This window comes from Bombus huntii, chromosome 12, assembly GCF_024542735.1.
Source record: "Bombus huntii isolate Logan2020A chromosome 12, iyBomHunt1.1, whole genome shotgun sequence".
NCBI classification, from domain to species: Eukaryota; Metazoa; Arthropoda; class Insecta; order Hymenoptera; family Apidae; genus Bombus; species Bombus huntii.
The window spans coordinates 11,687,640-11,708,023 of record NC_066249.1 but is presented as its reverse complement, the minus strand read 5'-3'; the positions used below and the strand labels follow the sequence as shown (position 1 = coordinate 11,708,023).

Genomic DNA, 20,384 nt, shown 5'->3' with positions numbered 1-20,384 from the left:
AGGGAGTCGCTTCGCGGACTTTTCTCCGTGGGAATGGAACATTTACGAAGTGGCGTGGAGCAGAAGCACTCGCATTCCGAGGTAAATAGCAAGCGAGCCGACCGGTGCAACAAAAACATCGGACGTTAGGCGAATTCGAGATGAGAAACCGTTCCTTTCGAGAGAGAATTATTCAAATTGCCGATGAACCCGCCAGTTGGAACAGTATTCCGCGGCGAGCACAGTAACAAGTACGTAGAAGCGGTGGGCGCGCGCGCGCGAGCAAGCCCAAGAACAACTGGAAACGGGGAGCTCTGCAGAGGAAATAATGTCGTGGGATTGTTTCGCGCGCTATCAAGGTTTCAACGAGTTGCTTCGAGGCCACGCGTCCCTCTGGATGCTGAATAAATGAATGCACCGCTGGATATCGGACGACAAATGATTCGATAGATTATAAAATATAAATTGAATAAACGAACGTGAATAACTATCGAGGCAAAAATGTTTAAGCTGTTGCTAACTGCATTGCAATGTAATAAAGATTCTGTAAGAAAATATGATAAAATACTAGATATATAAAATTCTCCTAACTGAAAAGTGGAAATATAAACAGAAAGAAAAATTTCTATTAATGTAAGAAACTACATATGCTTCATGTAAATAACTACCTATAGACGCTACAGCAACATTCCGCAGCGTGCAATATTTTCTGAAATACCCTAATATAATACTATATCCTCTATGTTAAAATTAGTAGCAATATGTTAATCAAATAATGTTGGCTTACCAATCATAAACATGTATTGAATGTACAAATCATACCTACAGTGTTCAGATCGAAAATCGATATGTTTGAGGATAATGATCAACATCATCCATGTATATTATCCATGTATGTATAAATGAGCAAATCGTTTGCGTGTACAGGCTCATCATGGATTAGCAAGATGACTAATCCCAATACCGGACGTCGGGACAAGGGTAACCGCTTTCGAGCAATACCGAAATAACGGTTATCGGCGAGAAGGCAAATTAACCTGACTGGATTCGAGACCGCTACCGTGGAAAAAATCGCAAATCACAATGGTCGATCCTTAAGTGGCCGCACGGCATTTAATTTCACTCGAGCTCGCCGTTTTCGCTATATAATTCTGATCGTTGATACCGAGCCGCGAACAAAAGCAATCCCGCGAGAATCTTGAGTAAATAGCAGGCGTGTACGTCCTCCGGTTTCTACCACGATTTAATCGCAGTCAACATTATAACCAGGACAGCGATCATGTGTAATTTCTTTATAGACTCCGAAACAGACTAAAATGTGTCAAGGAATTCGAATAGTATGGTTGCGGAAACTGTTACTTATCGTTTTTAAAGTTGTTGGATATATGAAGTTATGATCCTGTTTTACGATGTGTTGCAGAACTTTCTGTGTAAATTTTATAAAGGCATGGTGCTATTTATTACGGAACAAACGCTGAAATCTCTCCTGGCATCGTATTTAAAATCGTGCACAAGTTTAAGATTATAAAGAGAGAAAACCAGTATCTTATATAATCCCTAACAAGACTTCGGCAACTTGTATTATCGAAGCGTAAAATGTGTTTTTACTTCGAACCAATTAACTCTTCAATTTATATACTGTACAAGCTCTCTTATATATTACAGACAGAATATTACCCGAAGCACCCTTTTTTTAACACTCCATATACCTGCTGTACCGATGCAAAAATAAATACTATTATTTTTTTTGGACACAAGCTGATAGCAGAACCGATACCATGAGAATTTTAGTACCGTTCTAAAAAGCAGCATGAAAATTAATAACCGTGGCCATAAAACGCAATTAAAAACAGTGGACGTCTGGCGACCAATTTTCGGCTTAACAAGCCCCCTTTTGAGGCTAAATACGATCAAATTAGTGGCCAGCCAGTTCGGTATTTATTTCCGGTCATCCGGATGCCGGTAACCGTTCGCGCGGATTGCGGCCCGCTTGGATTCCCAGGCAAGCGAGCAAGAAATGTCTCCCAATCCTGTCCGGAAAGTGATCATCGTTGCCTCGAGTCGCACGATTAAGGACGCCATTCTCCGTCTCCCTGGTCTCGCGACCAGAGAAAAGAAGCTTCAAAAACGGCCTGGTCGAGTGTCATCGTTGCCAGGTAGAAGATAAAATCGGCCAATCTACACAGAGACCTCTTTCCCCCTTTCTTTTTCTCCTTTTCTAAGGTGAGTCGATAAAAGGCGCTTTATACGAACGTTACTCTGTCCACGCGGTTGGGGACAGTGAAGAAAAGGGCAGCGACAAGAAGACGACGCGTTTTGAACGGTGTAGAAAGAGAGAAAGAGATGTTCGTTCGTTTTAATCGCTAATCGCCAATTACCTGAAGCGTCCCGCGCCCGAAACCCCCAGAAGCATTTTAACGAGCCGCCGTGTCGCCCGGTCCGGAATTTTACTTCTGCCTGGTCGGCTTCCAGAGCGTCTTCCGAACCAGAGGCCACGGCGCATTCACGATATCTCTTCTCTCTCCGTTCTCGCTTTACAAGCCTTCCTCGACCATACGACTGGGTCGCCCCTTTCCGGCTGCCTCGATCTTTACGTAGGATTCGAGTCTTCTTTCACGTGTGTGCGTGTGTGCACCCGTACCAATTAGCGCATACTTCGGCCCTCGGTGTTCGGCTGGTCCTAACGTTGGCCCAGTCGGTCGCTTTCGGTGGCCAGAGTCCAGAACAGAAACCGCGGCCACGGAATGGAACGAATCGTTCCAAGGTTGTTGTTTCACATTTCGGCATCTTCTGAAAGTCTTAGCTTCCGAGGAGAAAGGAAACTATCGCGCGGTTCCTATGACTGCAGGTTGCAACGGACGCAAATGGTCAGCTTGTTCGCGAACAGGCGGCGATTACGGATTATCACGGGCTGATGAGAAAGAATAGGGATGTAAAAGGTGTAGAGCTACCTGGGATTACGCGGTGTTTCGGATACACTCGACGACACCGAGTAGCGGGATTATCACGCGGCTAGCAAAAAAAGTGACGGTTTTGCGACGAGGCTTCCCTTTAGATTTTCGTAACGGTTCTGGCAAGCTGTTTCACGGCGCAAGATTAAGTATACACCACTGTGGGAGCTAAGTAATAACTGCCAATGGAATTAGAGACGCTGTACGGTCGCGTATGCTAGATGGGATATACGTGACTATACGTCGACGCGATTTTTATCGGTAGACTGATGATGGGATATCTATAGACACGGAAGCGAAGTATAGGAAGAGAGTCATTGGTGTATCGGTGTTTAGATTCCCCTTGGAGAAAATTGTCGTAAGAGATAATCCATCGACGCGCTAACTCGATGATGCTGAGAATTTGTAGGAATAAATAGATACATGTATAAATTCACCGATGTCATCAATCATACATCGTACTCGCGATTCGATTGTTACGCATTCGATCCGTCATTCACTCTCGACGTACTGAACCTCCAAAAATTCCCGGTATGAAAATTATTACATACATATAAAATATCATCCTACCTTCTTCTGGATCTTCTGTCGATGCTAATCATTTTCAACACCATCCAATTCCAAGATGTCCTGTTTCGGTGGTAGCGACGATCAAATCTACATGGTCGAAATCCTGATTCACAAGTTGACGTTGACAAAGAGTAAAATCAAAGACATCGGTGAATATCCAGTTACAGTGAAGGTCTCGTTTCTTGATTTCCCCACATTTGAGATTACGCAGCACGACTTTTACTCGGTGAAACCACCACCACCAACCGAGGATGGCACCTTATACTTCATGATAGGCAGAAGTTGTCTGTTTATCAAGCAACCGAAACACCTGGTAGCAGAATTACAATCAACTACGATGAAAGTCGGTGTGTTTCGCCTTGGGGACACATATCCCATTGCTGAAACCGAAATAACGTTACCTGGTTGTTTATGTGATCAAGTAGCAATGGCTCAAAACGATCCAGAAAATCTGCCAAAACCGTTCAAGGTAAAAGGTAGTTTCAATCTGCTGGATCCTGGCGAAAATCCCTCAGGAACATTGGAAATGGAAATGAGGATGTCGTGTTTCGGTAGCTCGATCATGACTCACTATGAACTACATCCTAAGTTCTTCGCCTTTAGGAATAAGGACCGGGAAAGAGAGTTCTGCGTTAGACGCTTAGTACCATCTAGTTATCAGGAAGGCATTGCTAAGAATATTTCGGAGTATCCGGATAGAACGACTCTTGATGAACTGAAAGGAAAGGCAAAAGAACAACCATCAAAAAAGAAGAAAGGAAAAGGAAAGGGAAAAGGTGGAGAGGGTGGAAGGCGAGCCAGATAACAGCTTTTAAGAGCGTTATTAAGCATTAAGAGCGTTAAGGGAATTATTTATAAGATGATCACCTGATATAGGAATTCTGTTAATATGGGTTGCCATGGTAATCATAAGAGGCACATTAAATACAAAACTGACCGATTGGCGTGGTTAGGTATATAAATTTATTGGCCATAAAACGACCGCAAAATTAATGGCGCGTTTCGGCTAGTCTCTCCAGAAGTTCCCGCGGGTTCGCGATTCTTTTCTAAATTCCCGTGTGCAACGAACATCGAGCAAGACAAAACGGAAAATGGCTCTGAAAAGGAAAATTGTGAAATCGAAAGAGGAACAGCTCTATATGCTCGAAGTGTTCGCCGATCAAGTGACTTTAAGTCCCGAAATTATAGACATTAATAAGGATAATTTACTCGTATGCGTGAGATTCGTCGATCTGCCAGAGTATGAGATAAGTGTCCCTCAAAGTAAAGAAAATGATAATAATAAATCACCTGGAGATTCTAAATTTGGAAAATCGTGTTTGTTCGCCAAGACTCCTAATTCCCTGATTAGAGCTCTAAGATGGTCACCTATGTATTTAGACCTATATCGTAAAGACGTTGCTTGCTCAAACAAAAATGGTGCTTTTTTGGGAACCGCAAAAGTGTCTTTGCCTACTTGTATGTGTAAGCATGTGATTGCTTCACAAAATGACACTAACGGTTTATCTACGCCATGTACAGTAAAAAATTCGTTCGATGTAACCGATTCTAGTGGGAAAACGTCTGGTAACATAGCCGTAGTTTTAAGATTATCGTGTTTTGGAAGCAGTATCATCGAGCAATTTTCTCTGAGCGGCAAATCTTTTATGCTGGAGGACTCACCACTTCAAAAATTTCTATGTCCTTATATTCTTCCAGAAAGTTCAAAGGTTGAAAAAGATCCGAAAGATGAAAGTGGTTTGGATAAATCATTACTGAAGCGACCAGACTCTTCTCCACGTATTCCAATGGATCATCCCGCTTTTAAGACTCTAACAATGGCCGAAAAGCTCAACGATCCCAAATATCGAGAACTGATATACAAAGCCTATCCAGATGAGCCGACGTGTAGCTGCTTGCCCAAGAATCGTTCGATACATCCTATGATATGTCCATCAGGCTGTACTTATCCTTGCTGCATGAAATTAAGAAATCCCGATGTACTACTCAAGGACGAGAACAAACGCGTGGAGGATCCATTAGCCAATACTTACTGCGTTGACAATACCCTGCCTGCGTTGTACGTTCTGAAACAGGATTCTTCGTCTAGTAAACCAACTAGATTGAAAGGCGGCGGAGAAGTAGAGCAGATTTATCTGGATCCGTCTAGTTTCAGATGGATCAATTACGATACTGATCATCCCTGGTACAATGAAAAGCATAATATGGAAAGTCGACTAGAAGGTGGCGGCGAGGATAGAGATATGTCCAGCTGCAGCTGTTCCGGTGGCCCGGTTATGGTTTCGGCACAAGCAACTTCCCGAGATAACGACGTAATTCCCATCTTCGATGCTTGCACGCCTCGTATAACGTCGACTGGGACGACTCCTGGTTGCATTTGTCCTGGAAAAGATGTCAAATTTCCTAGAGGAGCTGCTAAATGTATGAAATCACCGTGTTTGGGGATAGATTGCTTGATTCGAGCTTTCAAAGATGCACAAGACTTTGTAGATTCCATTGGGAAAGTACCAGGATTGCCAGGACTCGGTTTAATGGATCCATCAGAGAGTCCTTATTTTGGTAGAGATATCAACAAAGACTACGTGCCTCCAGATCGACTAGCATCGAAGAGGAAGATACCACATGGGACTTCGCAACCAGCAGTAGCGACAACGACTCCTACTTGCACCGCTCCCTGTAGCATCAAACCTATGGACGATATGCGTCCTCACGTTGTTGCTTACTCGTCTTCGATTGCACGAGGAATCGTGCCGCCTCGGTTGGGAATCGTCCGCGAGGCTATACCTGTTTTACCAGAGGCCGGTTTACCAACCGCGCCTGTAAAACATAGGAAGAAGGAGGAGAAGAAGGACGAGAAAACGGACAAACAGAAGGAGCTCGAAGCCACGTCGTCCGCGCTGATGGACTCGGAGGTGGGTCCTTGCGGTGAACCGAGATGCAAATCGAGGAAAAAGAAGCCACCAGATAATGGTAGCGCGACCCAGAGTAGCACTCATGTCTTTTCTAAGACGCGGACCGGTGTAAAGCGTGCCGCCGCTACCGCGCCAAAAGCCCGTCGTAAAACGAAGAAAGGATCCAAACGGGACTTGAAGCGCCGTAGTCCGCACTCGAAGCAGGACAATCTGACGGTACACGCATCGATACACGATCAGCACCATGATGCTAAGACGGTGATTCGACGAAGTGCAAGGGAAAGATCTCTAGGACCTGGTGGTGATCGCTATGTAGCTGGATCAGGTATTATGACCTCGCAACAGGCATTTCCAGTCAGCAGACGAGTAATGCGATACGTCTACTTCGTTGGTGATTATTATCCTGGGATTCACTTCGGTCACAGAGACTGTATCGACATACCCATGAGAGTCCCGGCTAACATGGGTTGGTTATGGAACACGATGGACAAGGCGGGAAAATTGAAGCCGCGCATTGGTTGGAGGCCGGGTGCCATTGGCCGCTATTTGTACGAAATGCTGCAAGATGCGAAGGATGTCTCTATGGATGAAATAGAAGAAGAAAAAGCAGGAATAGAAAGAACTGATCGTGCTCGAGCCGATCGAGGAAAAGTCGATCGTGGAAGAGCCGATCGTAGCAGAACCGATCGTGGAAGACTCGATCGCGTAAAAATCGATCGTGGAAAAACTGATCGCACCAGAATAATAGAACGCGCGAGATCAGCACCTTCGCGGCCAAAGAGTGGCACAAGAAGACAGAGAGCCGGAAGAACTATGAGTTACCAGTCGATGCAGAAGCAATCGAAGATGGAGGGAGAAGATGAAGGATCGGGATCTCCACCGACTTTACATATTCACAGGAAAGATGGCACTTACTATGTAACGATGTATCCCATTAGGCAAGAGACATCTGCCGAGCCTCGTTTGTCCGAGCCAATGAAACCGCTGCAGTTTAAAATCGTGAAGAACAAGGACGATGCTTCTATCACGTCTAGCTCGACGGCGTCTGATATGGAAATTGAATTCTCTCCTCCCGCAGCTGTAACCAGGTATCGTAAAAAGCCTGATGTTGTTCACGTTGATACCCAGGTTCGTCAGCAGGAAATTATAGACGCGTACAAAGCGGAAGAGTTTAGGAGAAAGGCTAGAAGAGGACCTAGGAGGGAAAAGAAGTTGAAAAAAGAGTCATAAAAGAGTTAAAAAGAATTCGTCTAAAACCGAACATTGAATAGTGAAATTTGAAACGTACGATATGATTACAGCATAGAATAGATAGAAACTTTTTGAACAATGGTACAGAGTGTTGGAAAGAATACATTAATACCGTTTGATATATTCTTATCTTACCTAACACAGATAGTGGAATGATTTATGAATGTTACTTGAACTTGAAACTATTCTAATGCAAGTTTGAGACTGCGCATTTCAGTTTGGTATTGAGTGCGGCATCTGCAGGTCTTCAGCGCGCATGTACATCGAAATATTACCGACGGGAGTTAAACGGTTGAATTAAATCGAATAATCAGTTTCTATAGCGCATAAGAAATGGATATAAAGGCACAAGAGAAGCAAAATAAAAATATACGTCGAAGAATACTCGATGTGCAACAATTACGTATAGCAGAATGTCCGTCGGATTCACCGTGGATCAGACCCGTTCGGATACATTACCAACAAGATGGCGAACAGAAAGATTGGGATGTGGTAAGAGCACATGATGGTGTGAGTATAATTATCTTCAACATCAGCCGAAAGAAACTAGTGTTTGTTCGACAATATCGCCCAGCGTTCTTTTATACGTTTCTTCCGGAGAAACAAGGCCCGGTAGATCTTAAACAATATCCACCGTCACTGGGTTTAACTTTGGAACTTTGCGCCGGTATTGTGGATAAAGATAAACCACTTGTCGAGATTGCGAAAGATGAAGTAAGAGAGGAATGTGGATACGAAGTGCCAACAGAAGCCTTTAAATATGTCATTACTTTCAGGTGTGTTAATGGCAAGCATTTATTGAAATTTTAAAATTTTGTTGAGTAAGTTGTAGAGTAAAGAGTTGTCAATATTTCATTTCGTGATGTAAGAAATAATAAGTGAAATGTCATAGTGTCTGTATACGCGCATGTTCTGTACCTTTTTATTCTGTCCATATGTAGAAAATGTTTTATTAAAAATAATAATAATAATAACAATAAATATATGTCATTTGTAATTTGTTATATTTAGTTTTTATTTTATTGTGGGTTGATTATAGGTATGTTTCCACTTCAGTCTGCAAACATACACTGTTTTACGTGGAAGTTACAGATGAGATGCATACACATCCTGGTAAGCTTAATTATAAATATATTTGTTTTCAATATTCCTCTATTTCTAAAATTATATTAGAAATAACGATACAAGCTTTAAATAAATTTATAATGTTCAATAAAATGTTTTTGAAAAAATCTTATGTCTTTTATCTTTATAAGTTTGAGTAATTCGTCAAATTAAAGGAGGGGGTGCTGCATCTGAAGGTGAACTGATCGAAGTGGTGGAACTAAGCATCCCAGAAGTAAAAGAATACATCAATTCTAAGGAAGTTCAAAGTCCACCTTGTTTATTATATGGTGTCACCTGGTTTTTAGCTAATAAATCTCAACATTGTTCTTAACTTAGAATCAAATATCTTTCAAACTTGTTCAAAATAAGTATTACTGATTGGACTCTAAATAAAAGGATTATCCTTTAACTGAGTTTATTTACAAATAACGTGTATGTACATAAATGAGTGTAAGAGAGATGTATCAAGACTGGATGAATTTGCATAAATTAACATGAAGCTAATGTTCAGCCTCATCTTTTGTGAATTGGGAACTAACCCAAGCAAGGCCCCATTTTAAATTCGTTAACAAAAATTTCAATGCCTTGGTCCATTGTTCTTCTGAATTAAATTGTATTCTGAAACGCAAGACATAGAATACATTCATCAAATAGATATAATGGAAAAAATCATACTGATATAAACAATAGTTACTTGATGGAGTAAGAGTTTCCTGTTGCAGAATCTTCTATCTTTCCACGATCCATTCTATATGGAAGACAGAATCCACTGTCTCCTTTTTCCACTTGTTCTTTAAATTGTTGCAAGCAATCAAGAAACGCCACCATTGCTGCATCAAATTTTGTATCCCATAGAAATTTAAATCCTCCACTTCCATATAATGGTAGTTCTCTGTGTTGATCTAAAGCTTCAATATAACTGTGATTACCAAATGGCACTAAACGAAAACGTTTAAATGTGAGATTCATTTTTCTAGCAAGAGCTGTTAATAGCAAAGTGGTCTGTCCCCAAGCAGCGTTTATTTCACTCCAATCTACTGGTGCACTTGGTAATCTACCTAACCGGAAGGAATTTATAGTTCCAAAGTGTCCTGAGTGCCAAATATGAAATGTAGCATTGAAAACGTTTGTTTTCTTCAGTCTCTCTAGTTGTGAAGCAGCATAAGCTAACTGACACTCCAAGCTAAATAAAATTATTACTGTTAATGAAACAGAAATATGAAAGGTATATTTAATGCAACAACTTGTCATTATTACCTACGGTATTCATCTTCTGCTAATATGAGATCTCTTTTGTGTTTTGAATATTCCTTCCAATACCTTTCTTCTTCGCTTTGTAACCTTTCCCTTTCCCTTTCTTGTTGAGCTATGGCATTTCTGGTAGCAATTTCTTCCTTTCTCAATGCCTCTAATTCGCTTATCATTCTTTCTTCTTCAGATTTTACATCTTGCAATTCTTTTGTGAGAGTTTCCATTTCTATATCTTCATGACCCTGATGTTGTTGCTCTATTTCTAATTTCTTTAAGTACTCATTATAATCTGACCATTCCCCTTCAGTCATTCTCAGTTGTTGATCCATTAATAATAAAAGACTATCCGTACATTCATCACAGAGTGGATGATCAGCACAACTACTACTACTAAGGATATCAAACAATGTTGCCCGTACCTTCAACAAATAAATTCCATTAATATTTCTCGTAACTAAGTAGTATAAATTTTAAATACCTTTAAATGATGACTTAAACTTTCTGTTTCCCCAGAGTCCCCAACTAACATGAATCCATTTGTTCCATTTGCAGATTCAGTTAATTTGAATGGTGGCACTAAATGTTCCATACTTCCACTTTGGGGCTCTAGCTCACCCACCACATGTTGTTGAATGGGAACTATATTAATAAAATTAAATTAATATAAATTAATATAAATGAAATATTGATGGTGAATATAATCACTCTTAAGATATAAATAAATCATAAAAAGTCGTAGAATAGCATAATTTAAAAATATTATTACGGGGAAAAATGTTATCTCATTTTTCTTCTTAATAGAGATAAAATAAGCAATGAAACTTATAAAGTCATATAGTTCGAAATAGAAATTACCTACGTGAAAGTTCGGCTAGCGTGTGTTCTCCGAGATGATAAAAACTTGGATCTAGTCTGAGAGGTTGTAGACATCGTTGACACGCAAAACTCACATTACTTTTCATATCAACCATTTTGATGTTTGGTTATTGAAAAGTAACTTCGGCTTCCGATGAACTCGGTACACTATTTATAAATACGCATTTGACGCTTGGAAGACAGGGTCAGCTGATTTTACTTCTAGAATCTTCCGCAAGGAGACGCTGGTATCTGCGTGTATTTTCTGTTTGGCTTATAGAATTTTGTTTTTACAAATAAAATTAAAACAGAAAGATGCTGGGGAAAATTATTAATTATAAATTATATTAAGAAAAACATAAAAAGAAGCACACAAATTACGTATACTTTATACAACAAACTTTTATTGTACACAAATATCGCGTTAAATTAACTTTTAACAATAACAGAGGTAAAATTAATATTTTTATAATTTTTAATTTAAATTTTTTGTCTTAATATTATTATAATGTAAAATAAATTTAACAATTTTCAAGAAAATACCGCTTATTGAACTTTAAGTAACCAGGTTGGCCAACGTTTCCAATATTATTCTAAAAATTAGAACTGGCCGGAACAAACTACGCGCGTCATCTAGCGGTAATTCGTAGAGTAGTACGAAATTGGTAAATTAAACTGGTAAAAATGTAAATAAAGATTCTCTTGTTATCTTTTATGCTACATTTAACTATTAGGTTGTATCGTTGGAGAGAAAATTACTGGATACTGCATCTTATTGCAACAAAAAAATAATATAAACATATGTATAAAGTACTATTACAATTTCCTACTAATAAATAATTTTATTTCGTATCAAAAAGAATATCGTCTTTAATTATCTTCTCTGTTCATTATTCAATTTCATTTGTTTGGATTTTAAACAATGTACTACGAAAATATTGGATATATTTCTAATCTTTTTCAGGAAATGCTTTACTCATGTACGTATATGCATCTTCTAAGGAGGAAAAAGGGAAATATTGAAAATTTGTTATTGCTCCTAGTCCCAGACTTCATAATTCGTTGACTAGGAGAATATCTATGACGTTAATATTTCAATTTTTCGCGCGGTTGCGCGAAAGCAGTCGCGTACCATCCATCCAATAAGGGATCGTCTAGGCGAAGCTCTAACACGGACAATCACTCTGCTCACGAAAATTTATGCGTCAATATGTATTATTCTGTTTGAAGTAATTTCGACTACATAGTATTTTTCTGGATATTCTATTACTGTTTATTGTTTATTATTACCCTTGTTTAATAAGTATGTGTTTATATAATTGTTTCTTGGATATTGTTATCACGAAGTTATACATGTATATGTATAGTTTCTTGTTCCTTTTCCCTTAAGCATGTATTTCATACTTTTATTTTCCAATAGCTTCTGTCATATGGTTTTGAGACAGAATTTGAGTTCGTTTACTTTTTCTTTTTTTTTTTTTTTTGGTGTAATTAATTTCACTCTTATACATTTGTTTTAAATCTTTGATTTTCTTTCCCATTAGATGATTTCAGAAATTATTTCGAAGATGCAGAGGGCGCCCTGACAATTATCAGTCAATTCGGTGATTTTGAATACAGATTTGCTGACGCCATGATTTATCGTAATAAAGGTAAGAGATATAACGTATACGAATTACTTTTATTTAACTAATAATTATTTTTAATGAACAAACGCGTAATATATTTTATATACAATTGATATATGTACATATATACCAAATATGCTCTTCATAACACATAATTCATATATAATATAATTAAATTATAAATAATTTTATATTTCATTCAAAACGTTAAGATGAAAGTGGAAACGGTTAAAGAAATCATTTTTAAAATAGTTCTAAAATATTGAATCATTTCTTTATTTTAAATTATTTCTTTGCTCCAATCTATATTGTAAAGTAAAATTGTGAATAGTTTAATACAGTAGATTTTTATATATTATGGATTTTGCTACTTTACAACACAAAAACGATATAACTTTTTTATTTTGTTCCGTTTCACACGTAAATTCTTTAGTGTAACCATGCCACTGATACTTTATCAACAAACCTTTTAAATGCTCAGACACAAATATTGTCGAATATTTATAGAATATCACATAGCTTATTTCTGAAAAACATGTTTCGCTAAAAACTTCGATAACAAGGTGCAGTATAATTTTTAAAATCAGTTATGTTATCTTTATGCTGTTCTTATATATTTGACACTATACAAAGATATTTTATAACATTTACAAATAGTATTTTACATCTATTTATATCTATTTTAAATGCGTAATTCGTGTCTGTAACATTGGTTATGTTAGTTCGTAAAATAAATAATAGTCAGTTCTGATAGATTTAGAAAAAATAGCAATACTTTTCTAAATAAACGTTGAATTACTAAGTCCTTGTTATTTTCAGAGAATTTTTGTGATCTTGCGCGGTCAGTAGAATCAGTGTTTGCTGCGTAATAATATTTTCAATTATATAAATTATATAATTAATAATTTTTTTAAAAGAATTTATAATTTCTTTAAATACATTTTAATAATTGTAAATTCAATTAGAATTCATACGCGAAATTAGAGTCAGTGTTTGCTTGCCGATTTGTATAAATATTTCTTTTAAATGTTCGCTTTCGGTATTAGAATCAGTATTTCTCTCAAGAAGACCTAATCTTTCCAGGAGCCAAAAATAGTATGCATCTTTGTATATACAATAGCAATATAGTAATGAAGAAATAAAATGTGTTCGAAATTTTGAAAAAGTTAAAAGTAAACATTTTGTATAGTTTCTACTTCTATCATGGGGCCAATGAGTCCTTTGTGATGACAACCTTTGTGTTGCAAGATCCAAAGATGTGAGTATTTTTTAATATTGTACTTCAATTAATTCTATTTTATTATTATTAGGATTTCAATTTTCATTATTATTATCACTAAAATTTAGTTGTCACAAATTTTCAACTAAAATTTAATGTCTGCGCGATATTTGTCCCTCGGCTATTGCAGCACCGAAGGCAACGTTCTTCGTATCTGATCGTGAGTCGCATACATTTTTGTTCCTCCGATCATTCAATCATGACGTGCGATAAAAGGTCCGAATCAGTACGGATGATTGGTTAAATCATGTAGATTTTATGATTTTATGATGAACAAAATTTTAATGAGTATAGTGATTGCGAGACTAGAGAAACAGAAAACATTATATAAGCGATCATGTACCATTGCGAAATGCAATTCAGTTACAAATTAATTAATTTTTGTGCCATTTGTGAGACAAACGCGTTTATTTATGTATATTGTGTTATGATTTTCGATTTTAATGCATATAGTTTCAACGTGTTCATAATATAAAACAGTAAAGTTAAACTGTGGCCAGGTCGATGGTCGATATAGTAGGGAACCGGGAACTGGAAACCGGCTTAGGTATACAGGGCAGCACAGATGATGTATAGAAGTATGGCGATTGGCGAAATACGTACGAATCGAATTGAAACTAGGAATTAATAAATTTTGTTATATCTATATAACAAAAGATCTTAATAGTATCTCCATTATTAATAATTTATCTCTGTGCGTGTTAGTTTTCATTATTTTTTAATCATTCATTTTATTATATTAATAGTATTGGTAATATTTATCAATATTATATTATTGTAAGTTATTGTGATTTTTCATTATTTATTAATAACTTATTTAATTTATTCATTTCGAAAATAAGAAATTCTCAAACTTTATACATATTATAGCACTCGTCGGTACGGTAGAAAGTAGGTTGGTACTATAGACGAGTTTGTTGGTACATCTTCACAATAGGCACATCGACACACTGTTTTTCACAAATTTTATAAGAGGGCAGTAACAGAGTTCCTGGTTGCTTCTGCCCTCTATACGGGAGATCTTTAAATACTTTTAATTGAGAGAAACAAAACAGGCGATAAAACTTAGCATACATTTTTTAAATTCATCATTAATTCCATTATTTCAATTATTGTATAAAATTCATGTTTCCCATAATGGAAAGTGATATTCTAACTCCGAACTGCTGGTTCCAAAGATTCTTCCATTTCATCCATTTCAACAGACAATTCTCCTCATTCTAAGCAGACATCCAAGCAATTACTTCACTATTCTTCCAACTACTATAGTCTATCACGCAATTCACAAAATCTCTCAAGAAAGAATACTACAAAAATGCAACAAATTTGCCCACGGTTAATCTCCGCGTTTTCAAAACTCTTTAAACTTAGCGAAAAAAGAAAAGAACATGAAAAGAGAAAGAAAGAACAAGCTAAATCCTGAACATGTCCACGAATCCAGCGGCGTTTAAAAAGAAGCAGGATATCTGTCGGTAGGGCCACGCCCGGTCGCCAATCACAGCCAGTACCGAGCTTCGACGTGGATCCTTTGTGTCCTCCGGACCCTTTTAAGTCCCTCTTTCTGACTCTCGGGAGCCCAGGGACTCGGTGGCCATCTCTGGACGTCCATTAAATACAGAAATGAGCCTTCCAAGAGCGCCACGAACGGGTCGAACCAGATCCTCTGGTCGGGGCCCCGACCATCGTAGGAAAGAACGAACCGGCAGAAAATAAGAAAGTGCAAAAGAGAACGGCTATAGGATAAAGAAGGATAGAGCCGGGTCAGACCGGGCCACGTTTAGCTGAGGTCGCCCCGGGCCCCCAGACCATTAACAAGGAGCGGAGCAATTTATGGACCGGCTCGCTCATTTCCACTTTATTATTATTTTCTCATCTCATAGATGGTCTTCTGCATCGTTTTGTTCCGTTCGTACCCTCGGCACGCTGTTCCTCTCCACGTCGTAGCGGTCGTTCCCTCTTCTGTTTCCGTTTGGGCCTCTCCTTCTCTCCCGGAATTAATACCCACGGCGGAACCGGGAGAGCCGGTGGCGCAACACCCGAGTCGTCGATGAGCCTCGAATGGAACTCACGGCCGGGCAAAAAATTGCGGAACGCGAAATATTATTGCCCGGGACCGCCTCTGCTCTCTCTGCCCCGACCAACCGTCGATAATGCCGTATAGCCAGCCGTTCCTCTCTTTCGCTAATTCCACCGAGTCTTCCACTCTCTGCCCCCGGAAGTCTACCATTTTTACCTTTCTTCGACGACCGCGATATCGCAATTATAACGAATCATTCATTATATCCGATATAATACAGAATTTAATAAGCATTATGAGCTACATACTTGCTTAAAAAGCAATATCCTCTAGTCGTTAACAATCAACTTGAAACACATCTTTCTACCACTACTGTAAGGGGGCTATATGTGTTAGTCGATTTGTAACATTCGTTTGCTCAATGTCAATCGTAATGATTAAACGTTCGTTGTCCCAACGATACCCAAGAGTATGCAACCGAAGGAAAGGATCAAAGGGGTCAATTCGGAGTCGGCGTACACGATCGTCGAACACCGTGGCTGGCGAGGTACAGAGCCAGCTTGGCGACCGTGCACGTCGTTCTAAGTAAGTAACGTTTCTCGGTGATATAACCTCGCGTGACGGTGTGCCACCACTCGCTCCGATAAATCCTCGGTGCGCGAGTTAATTTTAAACGGTCACGACTTCCAGCGGCGATGACAACGCGGTGTACGTCAACCTTTCCCTACCGATAGTCTGCCGTCAGCATCACCCGCGGCTCGTTCAACCTCTATCGGCTACAAACTCGAAGATGAGCTCTCCATTTTACGACTGGGGGCCACGGTGAATGCGCGGACGCACGGTTGCTGAACGAAATAGGCGGCTTTCGTTGCCTCTTCACCGGGATGGAGGTGGACCGAGTCTCGCAAAGGCTCCGATCTCCTTTACCCTTATTTCTGCTTCTTTTTTTTTTGTGTTATTTGTTCAGTCCCTCGCGGCCAGTCGAGCCTTCGTTTTCGCTGTTTTCTATAGCTGGCTCGCCCATTGGCGCAAGGGTAGTTGTTATGAAATTAGCATGAGCGATCGGGCCGAGGCTACGTAGGTAATCGCTTGCAAGGCTCCACGTTGGGATTGGATAAGCCGGTTGGAACCGGATGCTTTGCCCTGTGCCGCCAATCGTGAGCTCGAGACGGTACCATCGCCACGTCCCATTGGGCTGCAACGATTTACGAGCCTTTTGCCCCCAACGTCTTTGCACCGTCGATGAAGAAGATCTTCCACTCTTTCCACGCACCCCCGTGTGTTCCGTTTCGGCTTCTTCTTCATTCCACGTACGCCGTTGCAATTAAGAGTTCCGATGTCTCAATGGAAGCTGCGTGCCAAGATTACACCGCGGACCCGAGCTATGCATCTCTGAACGACCAGCTCGTTCGGTTAACTAATTGCGTTCATTAGGCGATGTCACTTATTGAGGGATTCTTTCGATCGGGGCTGGATTGTATCGTGCCAGGCGAGAATTTTCGAGACTTTGACTGACATACCCGATATCCGTGTGTTATGGTTCTTAGATTAAGGATATTACAATAGACGCGTGTTCTGCTGAACTATGGTTTCGACGAATAAACCGAAACGATAAAATACGAAGATTACGGAGGAAAAATACGATGAGTCATATTTCCTATTTTTCTTTACAGAGAAGCAGCTTTTAAATTTCGTTCGTTTTCAATGTTATGTCGTCGTGTTTCTTCGAAATTTTTAAAACATTGTTTGTCATAAAATTAAGATATCAGAGACGTTAAAACGTTCCTTATGTTAATAAGTATGCTTTTGACTTCTGCAAAATTTCGTCAACTTCTCAGCTATTTTTAATCCTTGTTTAATTTTTAAGCTACATCTTTAGGCCAGAACAGACTTACATTTTTGATAAATTCATAAAGCCAGTTCATTGGAACACGCATCCATTGTAACCACAGCCTTAGAAGCGAATGTTAATCATTTAAGAAGCCTGATGCGTATTAATGCGATATCTGGCCTGTTTTTAATTAACCCTCTGCCTCGATGTTAAGGGCGGGGAAAGTATTTCGATTCGGACAGAATTCCTCGAAGTACGTCGCATATATTTGCATACAGAAAGATTCAATTACGAACACAGAAACGCTGCATCTGTTAATTTTTTTCCCAACTGGTGGCAATTTTATTGAGACGTGTATTTATGCCTCCTATAATTAAAGCAACGATGGGCGACCGTGTATTCTTCCTTATAAATTACGTAACACGTTCATTTGTTACTCGTTTCTTATTCCATGTCGTACCACCTATGCTATATATTACTTCGCTGTATTGTATTAATTGATAAACCAGTTAGGTTAACCTGCCAACCCTATATACATTCTATCGTACACCATCCATATTGGTTCTTCGTAGAAAGGAAATAGGAAACTTTCTTGAAGCTACACATCGTACTTTCTTTATAAAATAGCCCACAACTCGAGAAACGTATTTTTCCAACACAAAGTATTTCTCTAACATTCTCGTTCAAAAGATTTTTCTCCCCGATAAATTCTACACACCAAATGGTATGACATTTAAACACAAATACGTTTCTTAATCGTGTCCGTTTCGGAGCAACACATTTACTAGGAATCCGATTTTCATCACCTACGATGTTGTATGTTAACAAATAAGTTTCATACGGCACCTATCTGTTTCTATCTTATAAAACTTCGCATATGCAGAGCATAGGGGAAAACGTAAGTGTGATCCTTCTTGTCTTCCAAAATGTTAAGTCAAATACAATAATCTAAACCAAATAACTTGCAACTTGTAAAGTTTGTTTCCGCTTTATAAGTCTGTCATCATTGTGCAAGGGGAATGTAATACTGAAAGCTCGTATCTTGCGACTCGTCAAATTTCACTAACGACATTACTTAGATCGCGCAAGAGGTTCCAGCTAGTCATGATCTTTCTACTTACAGAAATGCCGAGCTTTCTCAAATAAAGCGACACGTTTATCAATCCCCCGGCAATTAAAAGGCAAAATCACGAAGGAACGTTGCTCTCGCCCCTTTCGAATTCCCATCGTTCGTATTTAATTACATACATATCAATAATTAGAGGGCAGGGATGGCGAGCGCGCGACGCTCGATATCGGTCCCGTGCATCGGCCCTCATCGTCCGATATTATCGTCCAACGAAACTAATTACACGCGCCGTGGCCCGCAATTAATACGCGTCGCGGGCCTCGCGGATCCTCCCGTCGGAATTGAGTCGTCGGCCCTGAACGGATTCGTTCCAGCGCTCTCGTTTCGAACGAGAGCCGAGATCGGTTCGTCCGGCGTTGCAGGCCTGTATTCGACCCTTTTTTTGCGCGGTCCCCGGTGAAATTTCGTGGCGTGGTCCATGAATGGAATCCAGGGGCCGAACAACAGTAGCTCGAGCTGCTGGAGCGACAGAGAAAGTCGTTTGACGTTTGACATGACTCGAACTGACAGCCGCCTTGTGTAAGACAGGAATCGTGCATCGTGAAACTGACACTCCCGGGGTCCGTGGCGCGCCCGTCAGGGGACCAAGATGCGATTTTGGGACCGTCGGGGATGATGGATTCCCGTCACGCGTACCATCCTCTCGCGGCCACAGTGGAAAGCTTCTGCTAGGCGCTGTTGGTTCTTCTTCTTGTGTTTGGTCAACGATGGAACTCATCAAACTCGTCAAAGTGGTGCATTTTACATTTTCTCTTTTACTATTAGTAAAAACGTGAGAGCATTTTTGATAAAATGAATGACAATGCTTACTTAGGAACAGTTATAATTATATATAGAGTGGTTGCAGAGAGTATTTTATATTAAGTATTACGTTATATTGTATTACGTTATATTGTATTACGTTATATTGTATTACGTTATGTTGTATTACGTTATGTTGTATTACGTTATATTGTATTACGTTATAATATATCACGTTATATTATATTACATTATATTATATTGCGTTATATTATACTACATTATATTAAATAACGTTATAATATACGACGTTATATTATATTACGTTATATTCTATTACGTTATAATATATTACGTTATATTATATAACGTTATATTATACAACCTTATATTAAATAACGTTATGTTATATTACGTTATATTGTATTACGTTATATTATATATCGTTATAATGTATCACGTTATAATGTATCACGTTATAATATATCATGTTATATTACGTTATATTCTATTGCGTTATATTATACTACGTTATGTTAAATAACGTTATAATATACAACGTTATATTATATTACGTTATAATACAGAACATTATATTCTATTACGTTATTATATATTACGTTATATTATATAACGTTATATTAAATAACGTTATGTTATATTACGTTATATTGTATCACGTTATAATGTATCACGTTATATTATATTAGGTTATATTATATTACGTTATATTACAAAGAGTATTATATACTGTTACTTTTCAATGATGGTTTTTTCATTTAACATTTCACCTTCATAGTATTAAATTAAACTTTTGTAGTTGTATGAAAATATATAACGCTAGATGGTTTGAAATTTAATATACTCGAATCTAATTGATCAG

General features: G+C 38.7%; 4 protein-coding genes and 1 long non-coding RNA gene across 8 annotated transcripts in view; 4 read left to right on the top strand and 1 right to left on the bottom strand.

Annotated features, from left to right (window-relative positions):
* Positions 1-3,436: 3,436 nt before the first annotated feature.
* Positions 3,437-4,305, top strand: LOC126871987 (uncharacterized). Its single transcript, XM_050631412.1, has one exon. The coding sequence runs from the start codon at positions 3,556-3,558 to the stop codon at positions 4,303-4,305; it is 750 nt and encodes a 249-aa protein (XP_050487369.1). The 5' UTR covers positions 3,437-3,555.
* Positions 4,306-4,591: 286 nt separating this feature from the next.
* LOC126872082 (uncharacterized) lies at positions 4,592-7,763 on the top strand. Its single transcript, XM_050631604.1, has one exon. It carries the CDS (start codon positions 4,592-4,594, stop codon positions 7,640-7,642), a length of 3,051 nt encoding a protein of 1,016 aa, XP_050487561.1. The 3' UTR covers positions 7,643-7,763.
* A 122-nt stretch (positions 7,764-7,885) lies between these two features.
* Positions 7,886-9,179, top strand: LOC126872084 (uridine diphosphate glucose pyrophosphatase NUDT14-like). The gene is made up of 3 exons (XM_050631607.1): positions 7,886-8,439; positions 8,703-8,776; positions 8,944-9,179. The coding sequence occupies exons 1-3, from the start codon at positions 7,997-7,999 to the stop codon at positions 9,099-9,101; spliced, it is 675 nt and encodes a 224-aa protein (XP_050487564.1). The 5' UTR covers positions 7,886-7,996; the 3' UTR covers positions 9,102-9,179.
* LOC126872083 (beclin-1-like protein) lies at positions 9,161-11,100 on the bottom strand. Of its 2 annotated transcripts, none has more exons than XM_050631605.1 (5): positions 10,881-11,100; positions 10,500-10,660; positions 10,028-10,440; positions 9,465-9,953; positions 9,161-9,388 (listed from the first exon to the last, which is right to left on the bottom strand). In XM_050631605.1, exons 1-5 carry the CDS (start codon positions 10,990-10,992, stop codon positions 9,271-9,273), a joined length of 1,293 nt encoding a protein of 430 aa, XP_050487562.1. In that variant the 5' UTR covers positions 10,993-11,100; the 3' UTR covers positions 9,161-9,270. The 2 variants fall into 2 exon arrangements, with proteins under 2 accessions (XP_050487562.1, XP_050487563.1); XM_050631606.1 differs by having other exon boundaries at positions 10,877-11,085.
* A 745-nt stretch (positions 11,101-11,845) lies between these two features.
* The window catches only part of LOC126871526 (uncharacterized), a 128,301-nt gene continuing 119,762 nt past the window's right edge, over positions 11,846-20,384 (top strand). Inside the window, exons 1-4 of one of the 3 annotated variants that reach the window (XR_007691680.1) lie at positions 11,846-12,179; positions 12,421-12,528; positions 13,694-13,762; positions 19,289-19,682. This is a non-coding gene — a long non-coding RNA (uncharacterized LOC126871526). Of the gene's footprint in view, positions 12,180-12,420; positions 12,529-13,693; positions 19,683-20,384 lie in introns of those variants that run through there. The other 2 variants (XR_007691679.1, XR_007691678.1) reach the window with 2 other exon arrangements.

What these genes read in the sequence shown, in the direction of transcription:
- LOC126871987 (XM_050631412.1), top strand. Translation starts at nt 3,556, where the DNA reads ATGTCCTGTTTCGGTGGTAGCGACGATCAAATCTACATGGTCGAAATC.
- LOC126872082 (XM_050631604.1), top strand. Translation starts at nt 4,592, where the DNA reads ATGGCTCTGAAAAGGAAAATTGTGAAATCGAAAGAGGAACAGCTCTAT.
- LOC126872084 (XM_050631607.1), top strand. Translation starts at nt 7,997, where the DNA reads ATGGATATAAAGGCACAAGAGAAGCAAAATAAAAATATACGTCGAAGA. An exon ending in AAATATGTCATTACTTTCAG is followed by an intron (nt 8,440 to 8,702) that starts GTGTGTTAATGG and finishes GGTTGATTATAG; the next exon opens with GTATGTTTCCACTTCAGTCT. An exon ending in TGAGATGCATACACATCCTG is followed by an intron (nt 8,777 to 8,943) that starts GTAAGCTTAATT and finishes GTCAAATTAAAG; the next exon opens with GAGGGGGTGCTGCATCTGAA.
- LOC126872083 (XM_050631605.1), bottom strand. Translation starts at nt 10,992, where the DNA reads ATGGTTGATATGAAAAGTAATGTGAGTTTTGCGTGTCAACGATGTCTA. An exon ending in CACGCTAGCCGAACTTTCAC is followed by an intron (nt 10,661 to 10,880) that starts GTAGGTAATTTC and finishes TTATTAATATAG; the next exon opens with TTCCCATTCAACAACATGTG. An exon ending in GGAAACTCTTACTCCATCAA is followed by an intron (nt 9,389 to 9,464) that starts GTAACTATTGTT and finishes CTTGCGTTTCAG; the next exon opens with AATACAATTTAATTCAGAAG.